This window comes from Scyliorhinus torazame, chromosome 14, assembly GCF_047496885.1.
Source record: "Scyliorhinus torazame isolate Kashiwa2021f chromosome 14, sScyTor2.1, whole genome shotgun sequence".
Classification (NCBI taxonomy): Eukaryota; Metazoa; Chordata; class Chondrichthyes; order Carcharhiniformes; family Scyliorhinidae; genus Scyliorhinus; species Scyliorhinus torazame.
In genome coordinates, this window is record NC_092720.1 from 219,995,450 (window position 1) to 220,016,745 (window position 21,296).

At 49.6% G+C, this 21,296-nt stretch overlaps 1 protein-coding gene across 1 annotated transcript in view; it reads right to left on the reverse strand.

The window, feature by feature from the left end:
* Positions 1 to 3,111: 3,111 nt before the first annotated feature.
* The window catches only part of LOC140390537 (zinc-binding protein A33-like), a 221,970-nt gene continuing 203,785 nt past the window's right edge, over positions 3,112 to 21,296 (reverse strand). The window contains exons 2-6 of the mRNA XM_072475709.1: positions 13,819 to 13,914; positions 8,413 to 8,646; positions 6,200 to 6,222; positions 5,991 to 6,106; positions 3,112 to 3,690 (exon numbers count right to left, since the gene is read on the reverse strand). Of these exons, the coding sequence (XP_072331810.1) occupies positions 3,125 to 3,690; positions 5,991 to 6,106; positions 6,200 to 6,222; positions 8,413 to 8,646; positions 13,819 to 13,914 (1,035 nt within the window). The 3' untranslated portion in view covers positions 3,112 to 3,124. The remainder of the gene's footprint in view (positions 3,691 to 5,990; positions 6,107 to 6,199; positions 6,223 to 8,412; positions 8,647 to 13,818; positions 13,915 to 21,296) is intronic.

Below are 21,296 nucleotides of genomic sequence, written 5' to 3' on the forward strand. Positions count from 1 at the left end.
GATATGGACTTCCAGCAGTGACTCAGTGTCCAGCTCACTGTACAGAAGATCTTTGGGGAAATGGCCGTCATCCACCTGATGAATGTGACTGAGCAGCAAAGACGTCACTGACTGAGTAATGAGTGTCTGTTCATAGAGCTCATCGAATTTCACACATTTTAATCAATGTCTTGTCAAAAAATATGTGTTGCTCTAAGTTTGCTAATTGTTTTCTCTTTGTCTGTATGTATTTAAATAGTAATTTATTAATGCAGAACTTGAGTATTTGTGAAAAGAGAGACATGCTGTCAAAGCTTTTCATTTCACACTTATCAGTTCAGACACAAGAATGCCAAGAATACTCGCCTTTTTGAATTTAAATAAAACCTTTGGGGGAACTGTTACCTGGTATATTCTCCATGACAACGTCTTAATCAATCAATGTCCCCCTGCCAAACAATCAGCACTCTTTTTCTCATGTGGTATTATTTGTTGTTCCCTTTGAAATTTGGAATTTTTGCCTCTGTCCTGATGAGTCAAGATGAAAAGCTTTGACAGCCTGTCGCTTTTTCAGCAATACTCATGTTTGTATTTCTTGCATTCATGGCCTGGGAATGTCAAATAAAAATTGGCACTTGGAGTTCCTGACACAATGGAAATGTGACCGATTGAGTTTATTCATTTCAATTTCAGATTTGGAAATAACTTTGAATGACATTCAAGTGAAAGATTTGGAGTGAATTTATTCCAACTAAAGTTTTCCTGTGTAAAGGTGAAAAGCTGTGTCTTTGGCCAATCTAAACAGTTCAAATCATTTTGTCCGGGTTTATTCTAAAATCATCCCAGGGTCAGTGACAGTAACAAGACAGAGCAGCGAGTTAAAGTTTGGGAATGGAATGGAAGTGCAGGCGAGATAAATGATGGCAAAGTGAAACATCCCCTTTTAACCATTCAGTGATGCCGGGTCACACTCTGTCCTGGGAACAACACCAACCAAAGCTTCTTTTGTGGAGGATTCACTGTCACACTCCCCCAAAGTGTGATATTCCAGAAAGACAATGGTGAAGGATAGAACTGGAGCCAATCTTTACACACTTTTATATCATTTATTTACAGAATTAGGCAATACAAGCATGTACCTCCTAACCCAACAAGGACAGTTTCAGTCTGTATCTATTTTTTCTTTTGCAGAAATCCTAAACAAGAAGTTCCCCATCTGAAAGGGGCAGGAATAACCCATTGTGACAAAAATCCACAACATTTAAAAGAAACTTTAAAACTCAAATTACAATGGCTTTCCCAGAGTTGATGATGAACACCAGGCATCATCCCATTCCCCACCCCCACCCCACCATCACCCCCACCGCTGCCCCCCTCCCACCCCGTACCCACTGGCCATGCGTGCCATCAAGCGTACCAGTGGAATCAACTGCCCACTGTCTGGACCTGTTAATGGTCACCTTTACCAGGCCCAGGAGCAGGAGGACAAGGGGGTCCTCTGCCCGATCTCCTCAGCACCGGGTGGTCAATGATCAGTAAGGTGGGACTGAACTATAACCAGAAATTGAGGATCAGCCCCTTCAGATAATGGAAGAGGAGCTGGAATCTCACACACTCTGTATAAATATTAAACACAGACGTTTCCCACCCCCACCCCCCGCCGTCCCCCCCCCCCGCCGTCCTCCCCTGCCCCCCACCCAGTGACCCAGTGTGTGGGGCCTTCCCCTCCCCCACCCCGTGGCCCAGTGTGTGGGGCCTTCCCCTCCCCCCACCCAGTGACCTCGTGTGTGGGACCTTCCCCTCCCCCACCCAGTGACCCGGTGTGTGGGGCCTCCCCCTCCCCCACCAGTGGCCCAGTGTGTGAGCCTTCTCCCGCACGGTGGCACAGTATTAGCACTGCTGCCTCATAGCGCCAGGGACTCAGGTTCAATTTTGGCTTTGCGTGACTATGTGGAGTTTGCACACTTTCCCCGTGTCTGCGTGGGTTTCCTCCGGGTGCTCCGGTTTCCTCCCACAGTCCAAAGATATGCAGGTTAGGTGGATTGGCCATGATCAATTTCTGAAAGGTTATGGGGTTAGGGTGGGACATTGGGCCTAGGTAGGGAGCTCTTTCACAGGGTCAGTGTGGACTCGATGGGCCAAATGGACTCCTTCCGCATTGTAAGGATTTTATGATATCCCCATTACTGCCCAGTGTGTGGGGCTTCATCCGCACGGTGGCACAGAGGTTAGCACTGCAGGACCTTGCCCTCCCCCACCCAGTGACCCAGTGTGTGGGGCATCCCCCTCCCCCACCCAGTGACCCAGTGTGTGGGGCCTTCCCCTTCCCCACCCAGTGACCCAGTGTGAGGGCCCCCCTCCCCCACCCAGTGTGTGGGGCTTTCCCCTCCCCCACCCAGTGACCCAGTGTGTGGGGCCTTCCCCTCGCCCACGCAGTGACCCAGTGTGTGGGGCCTTCCCCTCTCCCACCCAGTGACCCAGTGTGTGGGGCTTTCCCCTCTCCCACCCAGTGTCCCAGTGTGTGGGACCTTCCCCTCCCCCCACCCAGTGACCCAGTGTGTGGGGCCTTCCCCTCGCCCACGCAGTGACCCAGTGTGTGGGGCCTTCCCCTCTCCCACCCAGTGACCCAGTGTGTGGGGCTTTCCCCTCTCCCACCCAGTGTCCCAGTGTGTGGGACCTTCCCCTCCCCCCACCCAGTGACCCAGTGTGTGGGGCCTTCCCCTCCCCCACCCAGTGACCCAGTGTGTGGGGCCTTCCCCTCTCCCACCCAGTGACCCAGTGTGTGGGGCTTTCCCCTCCCCACCCAGTGACCCAGTGTGTGGGGCATTCCCCTCCCCCACTCAGTGACCCAGTGTGTGGGGCCTTCCCCTCTCCCACCCAGTGACCCAGTGTGTGGTGCCTCCCCCTCCCCCACCCAGTGACCCAGTGTGTGGGGCTTTCCCCTCCCCATCCAGTAACCCAGTGTGTGGGGCCTCCCCCTCCCCCACCCAGTGACCCAGTGTGTGGTGCCTCCCCCTCCCCCACCCAGTGACCCAGTGTGTGGGACCTTCCCCTCCCCCACCCAGTGACCCAGTATGTGGGGCCTCCCCCTCCCAGTGACCCAGTGTGTGGGGCCTCCCCCTCCCCCACTCACAGGAAACAGTCTTTATTTGGATGAAGGGATAGAACCCTCATCCTCCTGGATTGTTACTGTCCGCGGACAGATTTTCAGGGGTTCTCTGTTTTTACCCCCAGCAGTGAGTTCTGGATTGAAATAAGGATAGAGTTTCTCAGTGAATGTCCCAGTGAAAGTGTAGATATGGGACTTGTTATCTGAGTTATAAAAGGAAACCTTCCCTCCCTCATAATCCAGACAGACTCGAATCTTTCTCGGCTGCACACTCAGATTGAACCAATTCTTCGCCCAGTATTTATTCCCCTGTCTCAGAATCAATGTCCAGAATCCGTTATCTGGATCCAGGGTGAATTCCCCCTTCCTGTTTATGGATTCCTTGGCCACACCCACACTCCAATCAGTCTGGTTTCCCACCTCCACCTCCCAGGAATGTTTTCCTGATGTGAATCCCTCTGATCCCAGGACACAGGGACAGCGATCGAATCTCTCCGGATTGTCGGGAAGCTGCTCCCGTTTCTCGGTGTATCTCACGGTGCTCAGCTCCTCAGACAGGAGAAGGACAGGATGGGCTGTATTAGGGTCGAAGGTCACTGGAGCTGGGAACAGATGGACACGGATAAAATGTTAGTCCCTCTCACTGGAACTTTCACAGCCGGTTCGTGATTGGCAAAATCAGCAAGGACCCAGAATTAGAAATTCATCTCCCGGGGAAGAGTTTAACCAGAGTACAGTGGAAACGGGAAGACACGGGAAACGGGGAAGGTTTTACCCGGAGACCACACCCTGCAGTGAGGGTGAGGAAACCCCGTTACAGAGAGAGAGAGAGAGAGAGTGACAGACAGAAAAGGAGAGATAGAAAGCACAAGACATACAGAGAGGAGAGAGTGGGGTAAAGCGAAAGAAAATGTGAGGGACAGCACGGTAAGAGAGAGCGAGCGGGAGCAAAGGAGAGTGAGGGAGAAAGAGGGAGAGAGCAAGAGCGATGTAGAGGGAGAGAGCGAGGGAGAGAGAGGGCAAGGAAGAGTAAACGGGGAGAGCGAGGGGTAGGGAGAGTTGGGGACGGTGAGCGAGGGGGAGGGAGGAAGAGCGAGGGAAGGGAGGGAGGGTGAGAGTGACAGTGAGGCAGAGGGTGAGGGCAAGGGGGAAAGCTAGGAAGGGAACGAGGGTAGAGTGTGAGGGACCGAACGAGAGAAAGATCGAGGGAGAAAGCGAGGGAGAGTGAGGAAGAGCAAAAATGAGGAAGAGAGTGAAAGGAGAGCATGAGGGAGAGAGTGGGATCGAGGGAGAGAGCGGGATCGGGGGAGAGAGCAAGAGCGAGGGAGAGGGTGAGGAAGAGGGAGAGCGAGGGAGAGGGTGAGGAAGAGAGCGAGATAAAGGGAGCAAAAACATGGGAGACTGAGGGAGAGTGCAAAAGAGAGGGAAAGAACGAGGGAGTGAGTGAGATCAAGGAAAAGAGCGAGGAAGAAAACAAGAGCGAGGGAGAGAGCGAGAGAGAGAGCGAGAGTGAGGACAGAGCAAGAAGGAGCACAAGAAGAAGAGCGAAGGAGAGGGAGAACCACAGGGAGGGAGTGCGAGGGGAGAGCAAGAGCGAGGGGTTGAGAGTGAAGGGGAACGAGAGCGAGATGGAGGAATGGTGATCAAGGGAGAGCGAGAATGAGGGAGAGTGAGGGGGAATGTGCGAAACTGAGGGAGCAGGCGAGGGCGAAGGAGAGCCAAGGGGTGGGAGTGGAAGGGGGGAGGGAGGCCGAGGGAGAGAAAGCGAGGGTGAGGAAAAGTGCGAGATGGAGTGAGAGGAAAGGTCGGGGAAGAGCGAGGGAGAGGGCAAGAGCAAGCGAGGGAAGGCAAGTGATGGCGAACGGGAGCAAGGGATTTGGCGTGCAAGGGACAGGGAGACCAAGGGAGAGGGAGTGTGAGAAGGGGGAGAGCGAGAATGAAGGAGACTGAGAACAAGGGAGAGCTAGCAGCAGGGAAAGCAAGGGGCCTGGAGAACGAGGGAGAGGGAGAACAAAGGGGAGGGAGAGTGAGAGGGTGGAAGAATGAGGGGTCGGAAGAACAGGGCGAGGGAGAGCGAGGGGCAGGGAGGGTGTGTGAGAGCGAGAGGGAGGGAGAGTGAGCAGGAAGGCGGGTGTGGAGGAGGGAGGGAGAGCGAGGGGGAGGGAGAGAGAAGGGCGGAGAGCGCGGGGGGAGTGATAGCGAGGGGGACAGAGAGTGTGAGGGGTGAGAGTGAGGAGTAAGGGGGAAACCATTACAGACTCAAAATGAAAATCTCAACCTGAAAGCCTCGATTGAAGAAAGCTGTGCTAGAAACAGCCATCTGCAACAAAGTCTCTTTCGTTTTACTTTCAGCATTATTTTTACACCCATCTTCCTCCCTCTGTGTTTGTCTGTCTTGTGTGAGTGAGTGTCTGAGTGAGTATGTGTGTGTGAGAGTGTCTGAGTAAGTGTGTGTATGTGTGAGTAGAGGATGGGCCGAGTTTAAGTGGGGGTGGGGGTGGGGGGGGGGGGGGGTTAGGAATTAGACAACCTTTTGCATTTGCTGCATATTTAACTATAGTTAGTGTCATTAATAAAATTAATTGTTTTTAAATTTACAAACCTGGTGAGTGTAATTATTGGGTGGTGAAGGGCCAAAGACTTTGGGTGTTTTTCTCTGAATTATTTATTAATTTAAGTTGTGTTGTTATTCTGGGTCAAGTGGGGCTGAATTGACGGCGCACTCGCCCAGGGGGTCGTAACAATAGCTGATCTGACAATTCTGTATTTTAACAGAAAACTGACTGAAGTAAAATCTAATCTGTTACAAATACAATTCTGTATTTAATATAAAGAGACCGGTCCCTTCTACTAATAACCGAGAGAGCTGTTTAATAGCTGGGGTCAGGAAGCTCACACCCACCTGTATTAATCACCGTCAGCATCTTTTTCCACACTCTGTACTGCAGTGAGCCAATGTACTTCCCCACATTTATTAACGGGTAAACCTCCTGTGGCTCTGGGAGAGTTCGCTTCAGTCTGAAACAGGAGATAAAGGTCAGTGTTGGATCATTCCAGGCTGGGCGAGAAATAGGTTAGAAATTAAAATCAAATCAAGGGGGTGAATTTTACCTTTTCTGTAAATCCGGAAATTTCTGTGAAATCAGAACAATTATTACTGTTTGTGTCTGGAGAACATTTTATCACAAAAAGTAAAGTTACAGACTGGATTGCACAGAAAAGTACACTTTAAATATAGAAAGTTATTGGACTGCCTCTTGCTGTCCTCATTGGACTGTGAGTTACTCCACAATATTACAAATGACTCAATCTTACTGCACAACACAACTCACAGAGTTACAATCCAATTATAAAATCCTCATCAATGTCCAATTACTGGAATTAATTTATTAACACTCACGTGGTGGAACAGATTTTAAATATTGCTGAAAATACAGACATGTTACTGATGGAAAATGACCAGATGAACGGGAATTCCATTGTCAGGAAGTACAGGTTATTAAACAGACAGGGTCAATTATATACATGTTGTAAACGTTAAGCAGTCCACAGGGAGAAAAATGTCCGGTTGGTGGACAATTCCGGTTTGTGGACAATTCCGGTTTTTGGACAATCCCCGTTTGTGGACAATTCCGGTTTTTGGACAATCCCGGTTTGTGGACAATTCCGGGTTTGTGGACAATTCCGGTTTTTGGACAATTTCGGGTTTGTGGACAATTCCGGTTTTTGGACAATTCCGGGTTTGGGACAGCCGGATTTGGGGGACTGTACCTGTACCAGTGTCCAATAGAAATCAACTAGAAACTGGGGTAAATCTGCAATGTTAGTTTAACCTTCAGTCTTGGGACTCATCAAACTTGTGTTTGAATCTTTGTCTGCAGTGATACTACAGACAGAGTGTCAGACCACTCTGTGTAAGCTGAAGCAGACAGAATGATTTCGAATGTCAGCTCCACTTGCTGTGAGTCACACTGAGCTCAATGAGCAACCAGCTGAGTGGGAACTCTATTGTCAGAGGCAGTGGCTTTCCGCTGACATCTTAAACCCAGCTCTCTTCTGTCTGCTCAGGTGAAGGTAAAATATCCCAAGGCTCTATTCCAAGAAGAGCACAGGATTTCTCTCAGTGTCCTGGTCAACATTTATCCCTCACCCAACACTGTTCAAATAGGTTCATCAGCATCTCAATACACAGCAGAGAATTCACTAAAGTAAATACTCAGGGGTTCACTGAACTTCCTGGGACATTCTGAAAATCAAATTGATCTTAATTTAAATGTTTTCAGTGTGGAGACTCTCCCCTCTCACTCTCTGAACATTGAACTATTTAACTGCTGGGAGGAAGCTTTACCTATCTGTGTATCTGAACCTGTGGAGAGCGCTCTCCTGGACAGAATCATTCCAGTTCTAGCCGGGGAGGAGCCAAGCATTGGAAACATGGTCCTGCCTGGCTGGATCCTGGACTGTAGTTCCCAGTCTCAGACCAACAGCTGGAAATGTCCACTCGGGGGAGAATGGTCTGACCATTCGGAGGGTTCCTCACTCTGGATGAAGCTGATTTTCTTCATTGTTTAAATTGATGAAACTATCCCTCTATAATATTACAGTAAACAAGCTCCAGATGTGGTCATTTCCGTGTTAAAGAGCCGTCAGTGATCCTGGGTGTGAGACAGAGGAAACCAAATGTGACAGGTGATTGGGGTTGTTTTGGTCGGTGAGTTTTATATTCTACGGACTGTTTCCAGGGACACACACCGAGACAAATATCAACTGCTGCTGGAAGGTCATCAACTCGGTAAAAGACACTCTTTGGTCTGCCCGAAACTTGCTGATCTTCCAGTGCAAAGAATTGTCCTCGACCGAGTGTTGCAGACTGGCACATTCCAAGGTCCAGGACTACGTGCTGAGGGATGCACTCAAGCTTGGGGCAGCTGCCGCCAAGGCGCAATGGGGAAAGACCACTGTGTAAGGTCTTTCCAGCAAATGTACACGAGGGGCGGGTAACAGTGTAAACCCCCCTCGGTCTGGGTCAGTAACACTCCAATGTACAAAACAAACATGACAATGTAAATATTTAAGAAGGAATTGTAATGTAAAGAGTGATGTGTGTATAATATCAAAATTGAGTCGAATGGAAGAAAGTCAAGGCAATGTGTAGCTCTGATGGAAATGTACAGTCAAGACAATTCGAAATGCTCTGTAATGCTTATGATAAATTTTATGAATATAGTATATTTTTTGAATTAAAAAAAAAATTCTAGATTATGATGACACAACCTGCTCATTCTTCAAGACGGTGAAGGAGAGAAAAATAAATAAACAGTTACCGTTAAAAACTTGATGTTGTCCTGTTCCCTCAGCTCTTGTTCAATCTCCTTAACAGTGACTGAAAGCAATGAGATTTCCTCCGTTATCTTCTCAATCCTCTCCTTCATCTCCTGACTCTTTTTCTCTTTCTCCAGTTTCAGATCTTCCAACTCAATCCTCTCTTCCTCACGGAGAAACTGGTGAAGCTTTTCAAATTGGGCTTTAATCTGTTTCTCTGTCTTTACACTTTGGTCCTTTGGGAAATATCAGTGAGATTGAAAATTAATGAGGATTTTTAAAAGGCTGTTCAGCCTGAACAGTTCTGTTCAGATCAGAATATTCCAGAGAAAAACATTCCCAATCTAATTCCTTCCCAACCTGATCATTTATTGAGATGTATCTGATTTATTGTTTACAGAGTGAGTTCTCTCTAAAGCGGTGAGATTTAGTTAATACATTAGGGCCGGGATTCTCCAGCCTTTCGCTGGGATTCTCTGGTCGTGCCGGCAGTGCACCCCCCACTCCCGGGATTCCCGTCACCCCCCCCCCCCCAGGATTCCCGTCAGCGCAACCCCCACTCCCGGGATTCCCATCAGCGCCCTCTCCCAGGATTCCCGTCAGCGCAACACCCACCCCCGGGATTCCCGTAAACGCACCCCCCCTTCCGGGATTCCCGTCAGAGGCCCCCCTCCTGGGATTCCCGTCAGCGCCCCTCCCCCACTCCCGGGATTCCTGTCAGCGCCCCCCCCGGGATTCACGCCAGTGCAACCCCCACTCCCGGGATTCCTGTCAGCGCACCCCCCACTCCCGGGATTCACGCCAGCGCAACCCTCACCCCCGGGATTCCTGTCAGCACACCCTCACCCCCGGGATTCCCGTCAGCGCCCACCCCCTCCCCCTCTCCCGGGATTCCCGTCAGCGCACCCCCCACTCCCGGGATTCCCATCAGCGCCCCACCCCCTCCCGGGATTCCCGTCAGCGCAACCCCCACTCCCGGGATTCCCAGCAGCTCACCCCCAGGCGCAGTACTCACTTCAGTGCACTCCCCACCCCTGAGACTCCCGAGAGAACCACCCACCTCCGGGATTCCTTGCAGCTCTACCCCAGCCCCAAGATTCCCAGCAACTCACCCACACCCACAGTATTCTCAGCAGCTCACCCCCGCCCCGGTATTCCCAGCAGCCCCCCCCACTCCCGGGATTCCCGTCAGCGCACCCCCCACCCCCGGGATTCCCGTCAGCGCACCCAACACCCCCATGGATTTCTTGCAGCTCATCCCCACCCCCGGGATTCCTTGCAGCTCATCCCCACTCCTGGGATTGCCAGCAGCTCACCCCCACCCACAGTATTCCCAGCAGCTCACCCCCACTCCCGGGATTCCTGTCAGCGTACCCCCACCTCCGGGATTCCTGTCTGCACACACCCACCCCTGGATTCCCGGCAGCTCACTCCGAACCCCGGGATTCCTGTCAGCTCACCCCCGCCCCCGGGATTCCCAGCAGCTCACCCCCAACCCCGGGATTCCCGGTAGCGTACCCCCGCCTCCGGGATGCTTTTCAGCACATCCCCAGCCCCGGGATTCCTGTCATCGTACCCCCACCCCCGGGATGCCTGTCAGCACATCCCCACCCCCCGGGATTCCTGTCATTGTACCCCCACCCCCGGGATTCCTGTCAGCGTACCCTCGCCCCCGGGATTCCTGTCAGCACCCCCTGACCCCCGGGATTCCTGTCAGCGTACCCCCACCTCCGGGATTCCTGTCAGCGCACCCTCACCCCCGGGATTCCTGTCAGCGTACCCCCACCCCTGGGATTCCTGTCAGCACCCCCTCACCCCCGGGATTCCTGTCAGCGTACCCCGCCTCCGGGATTTCTGTCAGCATACCCCCACCCCCGGGATTCCTGTCAGCGTACCCCCACCCCCGGGATTCCTGTCAGCACCTCCTCACCCCCGGGATTCCTGTCAGCGTACCCCCACCTCCGGGATTCCTGTCAGCACACCCCGACCCCCGGGATTCCTGTCAGCTTACCCCCACCCCCGGGATTCCTGTCAGCGCATCCCCACCCCCGGGATTCCTATCAGCACACCCCCACCCCCGGGATTCCTGTCAGCATACCCTCACCCCTAGGATTCCTGTCAGCACCCCTTCACCCCCGGGATTCCTGTCAGTGTACCCTCACCCCCGGGATTCCTGTCAGCGTACCCCCGCCTCCGGGATTCCTGCCAGCGTTTCCCCACCCCCAGGATTCCTGTCAGCGTAACCCCGCCTCTGGGATTCCTGTCAGCGCACCCCCACCCCCGGGATTCCTGTCAGCACACCCTCACCACCGGGATTCCTGTCAGCGTACCCCCGCCTCCGGGATTCCTGTCAGCGCACCCCCACCCCCGGGATTCCTGTCAGCGCACCCCCACCCCCGGGATTCCTGTTAGCACACCCTCACCACCGGGATTCCTGTCAGCGTACCCCCACCTCCGGGATTCCTGTCAGCACCCCCCCACCCCCGGGATTCCTGTCAGCGTACCCCCGCCTCCGGGATTCCTGTCAGCGTACCCCCACCTCCGGGATTACTGTCAGCGTACCCTCACCCCCGGGATTCCCGTCAGTGTGGGATGGCTTCAATATGAATTCCCATTGACAACTGTCCGCTACCAATATTCTCCGACCTTGCTAGCAGTGATAACTGGGCGGAGTCACAATGGAGATTCCCGGCCGAGATACAATAGATAACAGATTACCAGATGACACCGATTCAGAGGAAGGAGCTCTGTGAGGAGATTAATATGATTAATTTTCTATCAAGAAAATTAATTTAGTGAAATCTCGTTAATTGTTTATAGATTCGATACATTGGACAATAGATTACCTGATGGGAATTTGGAAATATCAGAAGATGGAGCTCTAACTGAGGCTCGAGTTTCTGATTTCTCTATTTGTTTTATTGGATTATTGGTCTGGAGGGAAGAATCCATCTCCACTTGGAGAGGCAAGGTTTGATCAGGAATAGTTAGCATGGCTTTGTCAGAGGGAGGTCATGCCTCACAAATTTGATTGAATATTTTGAGCAGGTGACTAGGTGTGTAAATGAGGGTAGTTGGATTTAGATTTGGATTTGAGAGATTATTACGTGTACTGAGGTACAGTGAAAAGTAATGTTCTGCGTACAGTCCATACAGACCGTTCCATACATGAAAAAAGACAGGACTTACATAAATACACAATGTAAATACACAGGCACAGACATTGGGTGAAGCATACAGAGTGTAGTGCTACTCAGCAGAGAAGATGCGTGAAGTGATCAGTTCAGTCCACAAGAGGGTCATTCAGGAGTCTGATAACAGCGGGGAAGAAGCTGTTTTTGAGTCTGTTAGTGTGTGTTCTCAGACTTTGTACTCCTGCTCAATGAAAGAGGTTGGAAGGTAGAATAACCTGGGTGGGAGGGGTCTTTGATTATGCTGTCCACTTTCCCAAGGCAGCGGGAGGTTGTAGCCATCTGGGATGGCCACTTCCCGATTACAAAATGGACACTTTGCAAAGATTGCAGGGAAAATGGACAATGCTGAGAAAACAAGCAGGTTCAGGGCTTGTCTGTATATTGGAGCCGCAGCTCCCAGACAAGACCAAAACTCAGCCATTAGCATACTAATGGCCCATCTCTGGGAACAAAGGGTAACATTTGAGTAACCGATACTAAGGCAGATACCCCGGCGCCAGAGGAGACCGAAACAAAGCAGGCCAATGGCCACCTAGGACACGCCCAGTCATCAGGGCACCCACCCCTTTATTGGATAAAATCGATAAGAGTGATCAAGAAACGGCCCAATTAATTGGGGCCAAGTTCAAGGCCCGCCCAAAAGAGCACAAAGCCCCTTTGGGTATAAGAAGGAGCCCCCAAGAGCGAATCATTCTCTTGGACCCGGCTCTCACCGAGGGGAGACCTGTCCATCAGCTGCACCAGAAACAAGTAAGTCCAAGGTCAACGCACGCTACCAGACAGACGACCTTAGCTGTATCCCGTACCAGTCGATCCCCAGCAGCCTCAGAACTGAACAACGGCCATTGTTCCTCTAACTGACTGGGCGCCCGAAGCTAAGTATAGGCTTTAGCAGCAGTGATAGTTTAGTTTGTAGGTTTAGTGCATGATTATATTTAACTGTGTGTGTAAATAAACAAGCATTGACTTTGAACTAACTAACTGGTGTATCGCGTCTTTGATCAGTATTCGGTTTTGAATCTTGTGGCAGTATCGAAAGATACCTGGCGACTCTAAAGCAAACAAAATTAGACTTAAGGAAGGCAACCATATTGACCGCCATATTCAGAGCCAACCAAAGAGAGCAACAAGGTGTCGACAGGGTCAAGGAAGGCCGGTTTGCATGATGGGCTGGATGTTCACGACTTTCTGTAGCTCCTTATGGTCTTGGGCCGAGCAGTTGCCATACCAAGCTGTGATGCAGCCAGGTAGGATGCTTTCTATGGTGCAACTGTAAAAATTGTTAAGAGTGAATGTGAACATGACAAATTTCCTGAGTTTCCCCAGGGAGTACAGGCGCTGTTGTGCTTTCTTGATCGTCGCATTGCCATGCGTGGACCAGGATACCGAGGAATGTGAAGCTGGCAACCATCTCCACTTCAGCACCATTGATGCAGACAGGGGTGTGTACGATATTTTGCTTCCTGAAGTAAATGACCAGCTCCTGTCATAATTTGGCGGCATGGTACCACAGTGGTTAGCACTGTTGCTTCACAACGGCAGGGTCCCAGCTCCAATTCCAGCTTGGGTCACTGCCTGTGCGGAGTCGCACGTTCTCCCCGTGACTGCATGAGGTTCCTCTGGGTGCTCCGGTTTCCTCCCACAGTCCAAAGACGTGCAGGTTAGGTGGATTGACCATGCTAAATTGCCTTATTGTGCAAAAAGTTTAGGTGGTGTTCCTGGGTTACGGGGATAGGGTGGAGATGTGGGCTCAGGTAGGATGCCCTTTCTAAGGGCCGGTGCAGACTCGATGGGCCAAATGACCTCCTTCTGCAATGTAAATTCCATGAAACTCTATCAGGCAACCTCACAGCTTCTCGTTTAATCGTTCCCAAAAGGTACAACTTCTCAGTTCCTGTATCATCTGTACAAATGTAGATTTTTGCACCTTTTCCAATTTACAATATGGAGACCAGAATTCTGCACAGAACAATTCTGGACGTCTACAATTCCATACAGAATACAAAACAAAATAAGATCGGGGCGGAATTCTCCGGTCCCCCAGCCGCGTGTTTCTCAGCGACGCACCTCCTGGCAGGACTTTCTCTTCCCGCTGCTTGTCAATGGGGTTTCCCATTGAAACCACCGCACGCCGCTGAAAAACCCGCGGGCTGGGGTGTGCTGCCAGCGGGAAAAGAGAATTCCAGAGATTAGAGAATTCCAGCCCAGAATTACCTGAATGTGGGTTAATGTTTCCTCATAATCACTTTTTACATCTTCACATTCTTCCTCCTGCTCCTCGATCAGCTTCAGTGAGGTTTGCAGTTCCTCCTGAACAAAGAATAATATTAGTTTGTACATTTTCACAATTAAACACCCAAAATAGATTCCACACTGTTCAAAATAAAAATCTGAAGGACTTATTTTGAAGCTCCTTTGCTTCACAATCAGCAGTTTTACTGAAAAAAAAGAGACATGCTATCAAAATTGTTTGTCTTGCACTCATCAGGACAACTTGCAAGAAATTACCAACAGTAAGGGAACAGCAATTTATATTGCATGAGAAGAGAGTGATGAATGGTTAGCAAGTCAACTCGGATTGCTGAAGGCATTGCCATGGAGAGTGCACCATGAAATTGTAAACTTCCTGGAACTGATCCTGCAACTGGCCAACATCTGGGAACAATCCTGAAGATACTCAGAATTACACTGAAATCCAAATTTAAGATTGTCAGTCAGCTCACAGTGTGGCTCACTTACACATGCTAGAAACACATATTATCACAAACTGGGCCTTAACAGACAGAAGGAGCATGACCACACATTGCGCATTTTACATCCAAACAAAAGCGTGGGGAAAAGCCTGGTTCACCCTTCAGGAACATAATTCTGTAAGTCTCAAAGTCACTGTGCAAAAGAATAAGGATAGTCCAGAAGTGTCTGCATTGGGGTAAGGCCGGTTTCAATATCATTGGACAATATTTGGCAAACATAGACTGGGAACAGCTACTTGCCGGGAAACCTACATTTGGAAAGTGGGAGTCTACTAAAAGTGAAATAATGAGAGTTCAGGAATGTGTTCCTCTCAGAGTGAAGGGCAAGGGCAGCAAGTCCAGGGAACCAGTGTTATGGGCGAGGTGTTTTCAGAACCCCAAAATGTATCATGGAGTTCAACCAACCTCCCCCTTTAATGGATTGTTGTTTTTGAAGCACACGGCTTGTTCCCCAGGTGTGGTATTACAATTATGGACACGTGGTTTTTAACCAAAACAATGTTTATTCCATGAATTGAACTTAACCTTTTAAATAAACATTGGATCACTTAACACCCCTTACTTCAAAGATAACCCCGAAAATAATACAACACTAAATAATCCCTCAAAATGTTCCTTCAAACCTCCAAAAGACTTCATCTTTAACAACAGACATGAGGTTACATTCAGTATACTTATAGTCTTTGTATTTGCAGACATCCACAGACTAGTTCTGTGTTTTTCTTCCTGCAACTCTTTTCAAACCACCCAGACACTCCCAGCTTTCTCCTCAAACTGAAACCAAAAGCAGAAGTGAGCTCAGCTCAGCTCCCCACACACTCTGACATCACTTCAGTAATATGATCAGCTTCATTTGTTAAAGGTACATTTCTTCAACATCCAATTCTTAAAGACACTCTTGCATGACACCAGGAATATAGAGGGTTATTAAAAAGGAGGGATATAGTGGATATAGAGAACCAAAAATAGGGGAGGTCATTCAGAAGGATAGAGTGTGTAGGGGGAGCTTAAGGAAAAAATTAGGGGTCAGCAGGGTGGTGCAGTGGTTAGCATTGCTGTCTCACGGTGCTGAGGTCCCAGGTTCGATCCCGGCTCTGGGTCACTGTCCGTGTGGAGCTTGTACATTCTCCCCGTGTCTGCGTGGGTTTCATCCCCACAACCCAAAGATGTGCAGGGTAAGTGGATTGGCCATGCTAAATTGCCCTTTAATTGGAAAAAAATGAATTGGGTACTCTAAATTTTTTTTTTTAAAGTCTAGTTGGAAATTTGGATCCAAAATTGCCTTGTTAATAGGAGACAAAGGGTGATGGTGGAGGGTCACTTTTGTGATTGGAAGCCTGTGACCAGAGGTGTACAACAGGGATCAGTGCTGGAACCCCCGATGTTTGTTATATACATTAACGACTTGGATGTGAATATAGACGGTATAATTAGTACATTTTCAGATGACACGAAAATAGGTGGTGTTGATAATGAGGAGGATAGTGTGAGGCTTCAGACTGATATTGATCAGCTGGTAAGTTGGGCAGAGCAATGGCAGATGGAATTTAATCCTGAAAAGTGTGAGGTGATGCATTCTGGGATGTCTAATAAGGGTTGGATATACACAGTGAACGGTAGGTCCCGAGGGAATATTAGGGAACAAAGGGACCTTGGTGCACAAGTCCATGGGTCCCTGAAGGTGGCAGCACAGGTATACAGGGTGGTGAAGAAGGCACACGGAATGTTTGCCATCATTAGCCGGGGAATAGAATATAGGAGCAGGGAGGCCTTTGTACAACTTTATAGAACATTGGTTAGGCTGCAGGTGGAATATTGTGTGCAGCTCTGGTCGCCACACCATCGGAAGGATGCGATTGCACTGATATGGGCGAGGCATTTTCAGAACGGCAAAATGTATCATGGAGTTCAACCAACCTCACCCTTTAATGGATTGGTTGCTTTTCCGAGCACACGGCCTTTCCCTAGGTGTGGGATTACAATTATGGACACGTGGGTTTTAAACACAAAACACTGTTTATTCCATGAACTCAACTTAACATCTTAAATAAACATTGGATCTCTGAACACCCCTTACTTCAAAGATAATCTCTCAAAATGTTCCTTCAAACCTCCAAAAGACTTCACCTTTAACAACAGACATGAGGTTACATTCAGTAAATATTGCAACAGTAAATACTTCCTTAAAATGTTCCTTCAAACTTCCAAGAGACTTAACACCTTTAAACAGTATCACATCAGGTTAAAGGATATATATAGTTTCTGTAGAATGGCAGAGATATATTAGCTTGGTTGCCGTCAGCTCCAGCAAAACAGCCAGGCACTTTTAAACTGCTCTCAGCAAAACCAGCCAGGACTTTCTAAGCTGCAAAACCAAACTGCAAAACTTGCAGCTCTCTGGAAACTCACAGACACACAAACACTGCTGTTAAACTGAAACTAAAAACCTGCAAAATGGCGGAACTGAACTGAGCTCCACCCACTCTAAGACATCACTGTTTTCTTAAAGTTACATTGCTCAAACATCCAGTTCTTAAAGGCACTCTCGCATGACAGCACCGGAGGGGGTGCAGAGGAGATTCACCAGGATGTTGCCTGAGATGGAAAGTATCAGCTATGAGGAGAGACTGGATAGGCTGGGGTTTGTGTTCCCTGGAGCAGAGGAGGCTGTGGGAGGGATCTGATGGAGGTATACCAAATTATGAGAGGCGTAAATAAGGTAGATCATAAGAATCATTTCCCCTTGGAAAATAACAGAGGACACAGGTTTCAGGTGAGGAGTCAGTGGTTTAGAGGGGACTCGAGGAAATATTCTTTCACCCAGAGGGTGTTGGGAATATGGAAAGTGCTGTCTGAGAGGATGTGGAAATATGGAACGTGCTGTCTGAGAGGATGTGGGAATATGGAACGTGCTGTCTGAGAGGATGTGGGAATATGGAACGTGCTGTCTGAGAGGATGGGGGAATATGGAACGTGCTGTCTGAGAGGATGTGGGAATATGGAATGTGCTGTCTGAGAGGATGTGGGAATATGGAACGTGCTGTCTGAGAAGATGTGGGAATATGGAGCGTGCTGTCTGAGAGGTTGTGGGAATATGGAACGTGCTGTCTGAGAGGATGTAGGAATATGGAACGTGCTGTCTGAGAGGATGTGGGAATATGGAACGTGCTGACTGAGAGGGTGATGGGAATATGGAACGTGCTGCCTGGAGGATGTGGGAATATGGAACGTGCTGTCTGAGAGGTTGTGGGAATATGGAACGTGCTGTCAGAGAGGGTGATGGGAATTTGAAACGTGCTGTCTGAGTGGGTGATGGAAATATGGAATGTGCTGTCTGAGAGGATGTGGGAATATGAAACGTGCTGTCTGAGAGGATGTGGGAATATGGAACGTGCTGTCTGAGAGGATGTGGGAATATGGAACGTGTTGTCTGAGAAGATGTGGGACGATGGAACGTGCTGGCTGAGAGGTTGTGGGAATATGGAACGTGCTATCAGAGAGGGTGATGGGAATGTGGAACGTGCTGTCTGAGAGGTTGTGGGAATATGGAACGTGCTGTGAAAGAGGATGTGGGAATCTGGAACGTACTGTCTGAGAGGATGTGAAAATACGGAATGTGCATTCTGAGAGGATGTGGGAATGTGGAACGTGCTGTCTGAGAGGGTGATGGAAATATGGAACACTCTGTCTGAGAGGGTGTGGGAATAAGGAACGTACTATCTGAGATTGTGTGGGAATATGGAACGTGATGTCTGAGAGGGTGATGGGAATATGGAACGTGCTCTCTGAGAGGATGTGGGAATATGGACCGTGCTGTCTGAGAGGGTGATGGAAATATGGAACGTGCTGTCTGAGAGGATGTGGGAATATGGAACGTGCTGTCTGAGAGGATGTGGGAATATGGAACATGCTGTCTGAGAGGATGTGGGAATATGGAACGTGCTGTCTGAGAGGGTGATGGGAATATGGAACGTGCTCTCAGAGAGGATGTGGGAATATGGAACGTGCTGTCTGAGAGGATGTGGAAATATGGAACGTGCTGTCTGAGAGGGTGATGGGAATATGGAACGTGCTGTCTGAGAGGGTGATGGGAATATGGAACGTGCTGCCTGAGAGGGTGATGGGAATATGGAACGTGCTGTCAGAGAGGATGTGGGAATATGGAACGTGCTGTCTGAGAGTATGTGGGAATGTGGAACGTGCTGTCTGAGAGGATGTGGGAATATGGAACGTGCTGTGTGATAGGATGTGGGTATATGGAACATGCTGTCTGAGAGAGTGTGGAAATATGGAACGTGCTGTCTGGTAGGGTGATGGGAATATGGAACGTGCTGTCTGAGAGGGTGATGGGAATATAGAACGTGCTGTCAGAGAGGATGTGGGAAAATGGAACGTGCTGTCTGAGACGATATGGGAATGTGGAACGTGCTGTCAGAGAGGATGTGGGAATATGGAACGTGCTGTCTGAGAGGGTGTGGAAATATGGAACGTGCTGTCTGAGAGGATGTGGGAATATGGAACATGCTGTCTGAGAGGAGGTGGGAATATGGAACGTGCTGTCTGAGAGGGTGTGGGAATATGGAACGTGCTGTCTGAGAGGGTGATGGAAATATAGAACACTCTGTCTCAGAGGGTGTGGGAATAAGGAACGTACCATCTGAGATTGTGTGGGAATATGGAACGTGATGTCTGAGAGGGTGATGGGAATATGGAACGTGCTCTCTGAGAGGATGTGGGAATATGGAACGTGCTGTCTGAGAGGATGTGGGAATATGGACCGTACTGTCTGAGAGGGTGATGGAAATATGGAACGTGCTGTCTGAGAGGATGTGGGAATATGGAACGTGCTGTCTGAGAGGATGTGGGAATATGGAACGTACTGTCTGAGAGGATGTGGGAATATGGAAGGTGCTATCTGAGAGGATGTGGGAATATGGAACGTGCTGTCTGAGAGGATGTGGGACTATGGAACATGCTGTCTGAGAGGATGTGGGAATATGGAACGTGCTGTCTGAGAGGGTGATGGGAATATGGAACGTGCTGTCTGAGAGGGTGATGGGAATATGGAACGTGCTGTCTGAGAGGGTGATGGGAATATGGAACGTGCTGTCAGAGAGGATGTGTGAATATGGAACGTGCTGTCTGAGAGGATGTGGAAATATGGAACGTGCTGTCTGAGAGGGTGATGGGAATATGGAACGTGCTGTCTGAGAGGGTGATGGGAATATGGAACGTGCTGTCTGAGAGGGTGATGGGAATATGGAACGTGCTGTCAGAGAGGATGTGGGAATATGGAACGTGCTGTCTGAGAGTATGTGGGAATGTGGAACGTGCTGTCTGAGAGGATGTGGGAATATGGAACGTGCTGTGTGATAGGATGTGGGTATATGGAACATGCTGTCTGAGAGGGTGTGGAAATATGGAACGTGCTGTCTGGGAGGGTGATGGGAATATGGAACGTGCTGTCTGAGAGGGTGATGGGAATATAGAACGTGCTGTCAGAGAGGATGTGGGAATATGGAACGTGCTGTCTGAGAGGATGTGGGAATGTGGAACGTGCTGTCAGAGAGGATGTGGGAATATGGAACGTGCTGTAAGAGAGGGTGTGGAAATATGGAACGTGCTGTGTGATAGGATGTGGGAATATGGAACGTGCTGTCTGAGAGGGTGTGGAAATATGGAACGTGCTGTCTGAGAGAATGTGGAAATATGGAACATGCTGTCTGAGAGGAGGTGGGAATATGGAACGTGCTGTCTGAGAGGGTGTGGGAATATGGAACGTGCTGTCTGAGAGGATGTGGGAATATGGAACGTGCTGTCTGAGAGGGTGTGGGAATATGGAACGTGCTGTCTGAGAAGATGTGGGAATATGGAACGTGCTGTCTGAGAGGGTGTGGGAATATGGAACGTGCTGTCAGAGAGGTTGGGGGAATATGGAACGTGCTGTCTGAGAGGGTGTGGGAATTTGGAACGTGGTGTCTGAGAGGGTGTGGGAATATGGAACGTGCTGTCTGAGAGGACGTGGGAATATGGAACGTGCTGTCTGAGAGGGCGTGGGAATATGGAACGTGCTGTCTGAGAGGATGTGGGAATATGGAACGTGCTGTCTGAGAGGGTGTGGGAATATGGAACGTGCTGTCTGAGAGGATGTGGAAATATGGAACATGCTGTCTGAGAGGAGGTGGGAATATGGAACGTGCTGTCTGAGAGGGTGTGTGAATATGGAACGTGCTGTCTGAGAGGATGTGGGAATATGGAACGTGCTGTCTGAGAGGGTGTGGGAATATGGAACGTGCTGTCTGAGAGGATGTGGGAATATGGAACGTGCTGTCTGAGAGGGTGTGGGAATATGGAACGTGCTGTCAGAGAGGTTGTGGGAATATGGAACGTGCTGTCTGAGAGGGTGTGGGAATTTGGAACGTGGTGTCTGAGAGGGTGTGGGAATATGGAACGTGCTGTCTGAGAGGACGTGGGAATATGGAACGTGCTGTCTGAGAGGGCGTGGGAATATGGAACGTGCTGTCTGAGAGGATGTGGGAATATGGAACGTGCTGTCTGAGAGGGTGTGGGAATATGGAACGTGCTGTCTGGGAGGATGTGGGAATAAGGAACGTGCTGTCTGAGAGGAGGTGGGAATATGGAACATGCTGTCTGAGAGATGTGGGAATATGGAACGTGCTGTCTGAGATGATGTGGGAATATGGAACGTGCTGTCTGAGAGGGTGTGGGACTATGGAACGTGCTGTTTGAGAGGATGTGGGAATAAGGAAGGTGCTGTCTGAGAGGTTGTGGGAATTTGGAACGTGCTGTCTGAGAGGGTGTGGGAATATGGAACGTGCTGTCTGAGAGGATGTGGGAATATGGAACGTGCTGTCTGAGAGGGTGTGGGAATATGGAACGTGCTGTCTGAGAGGATGTGGGAATATGGAACGTGCTGTC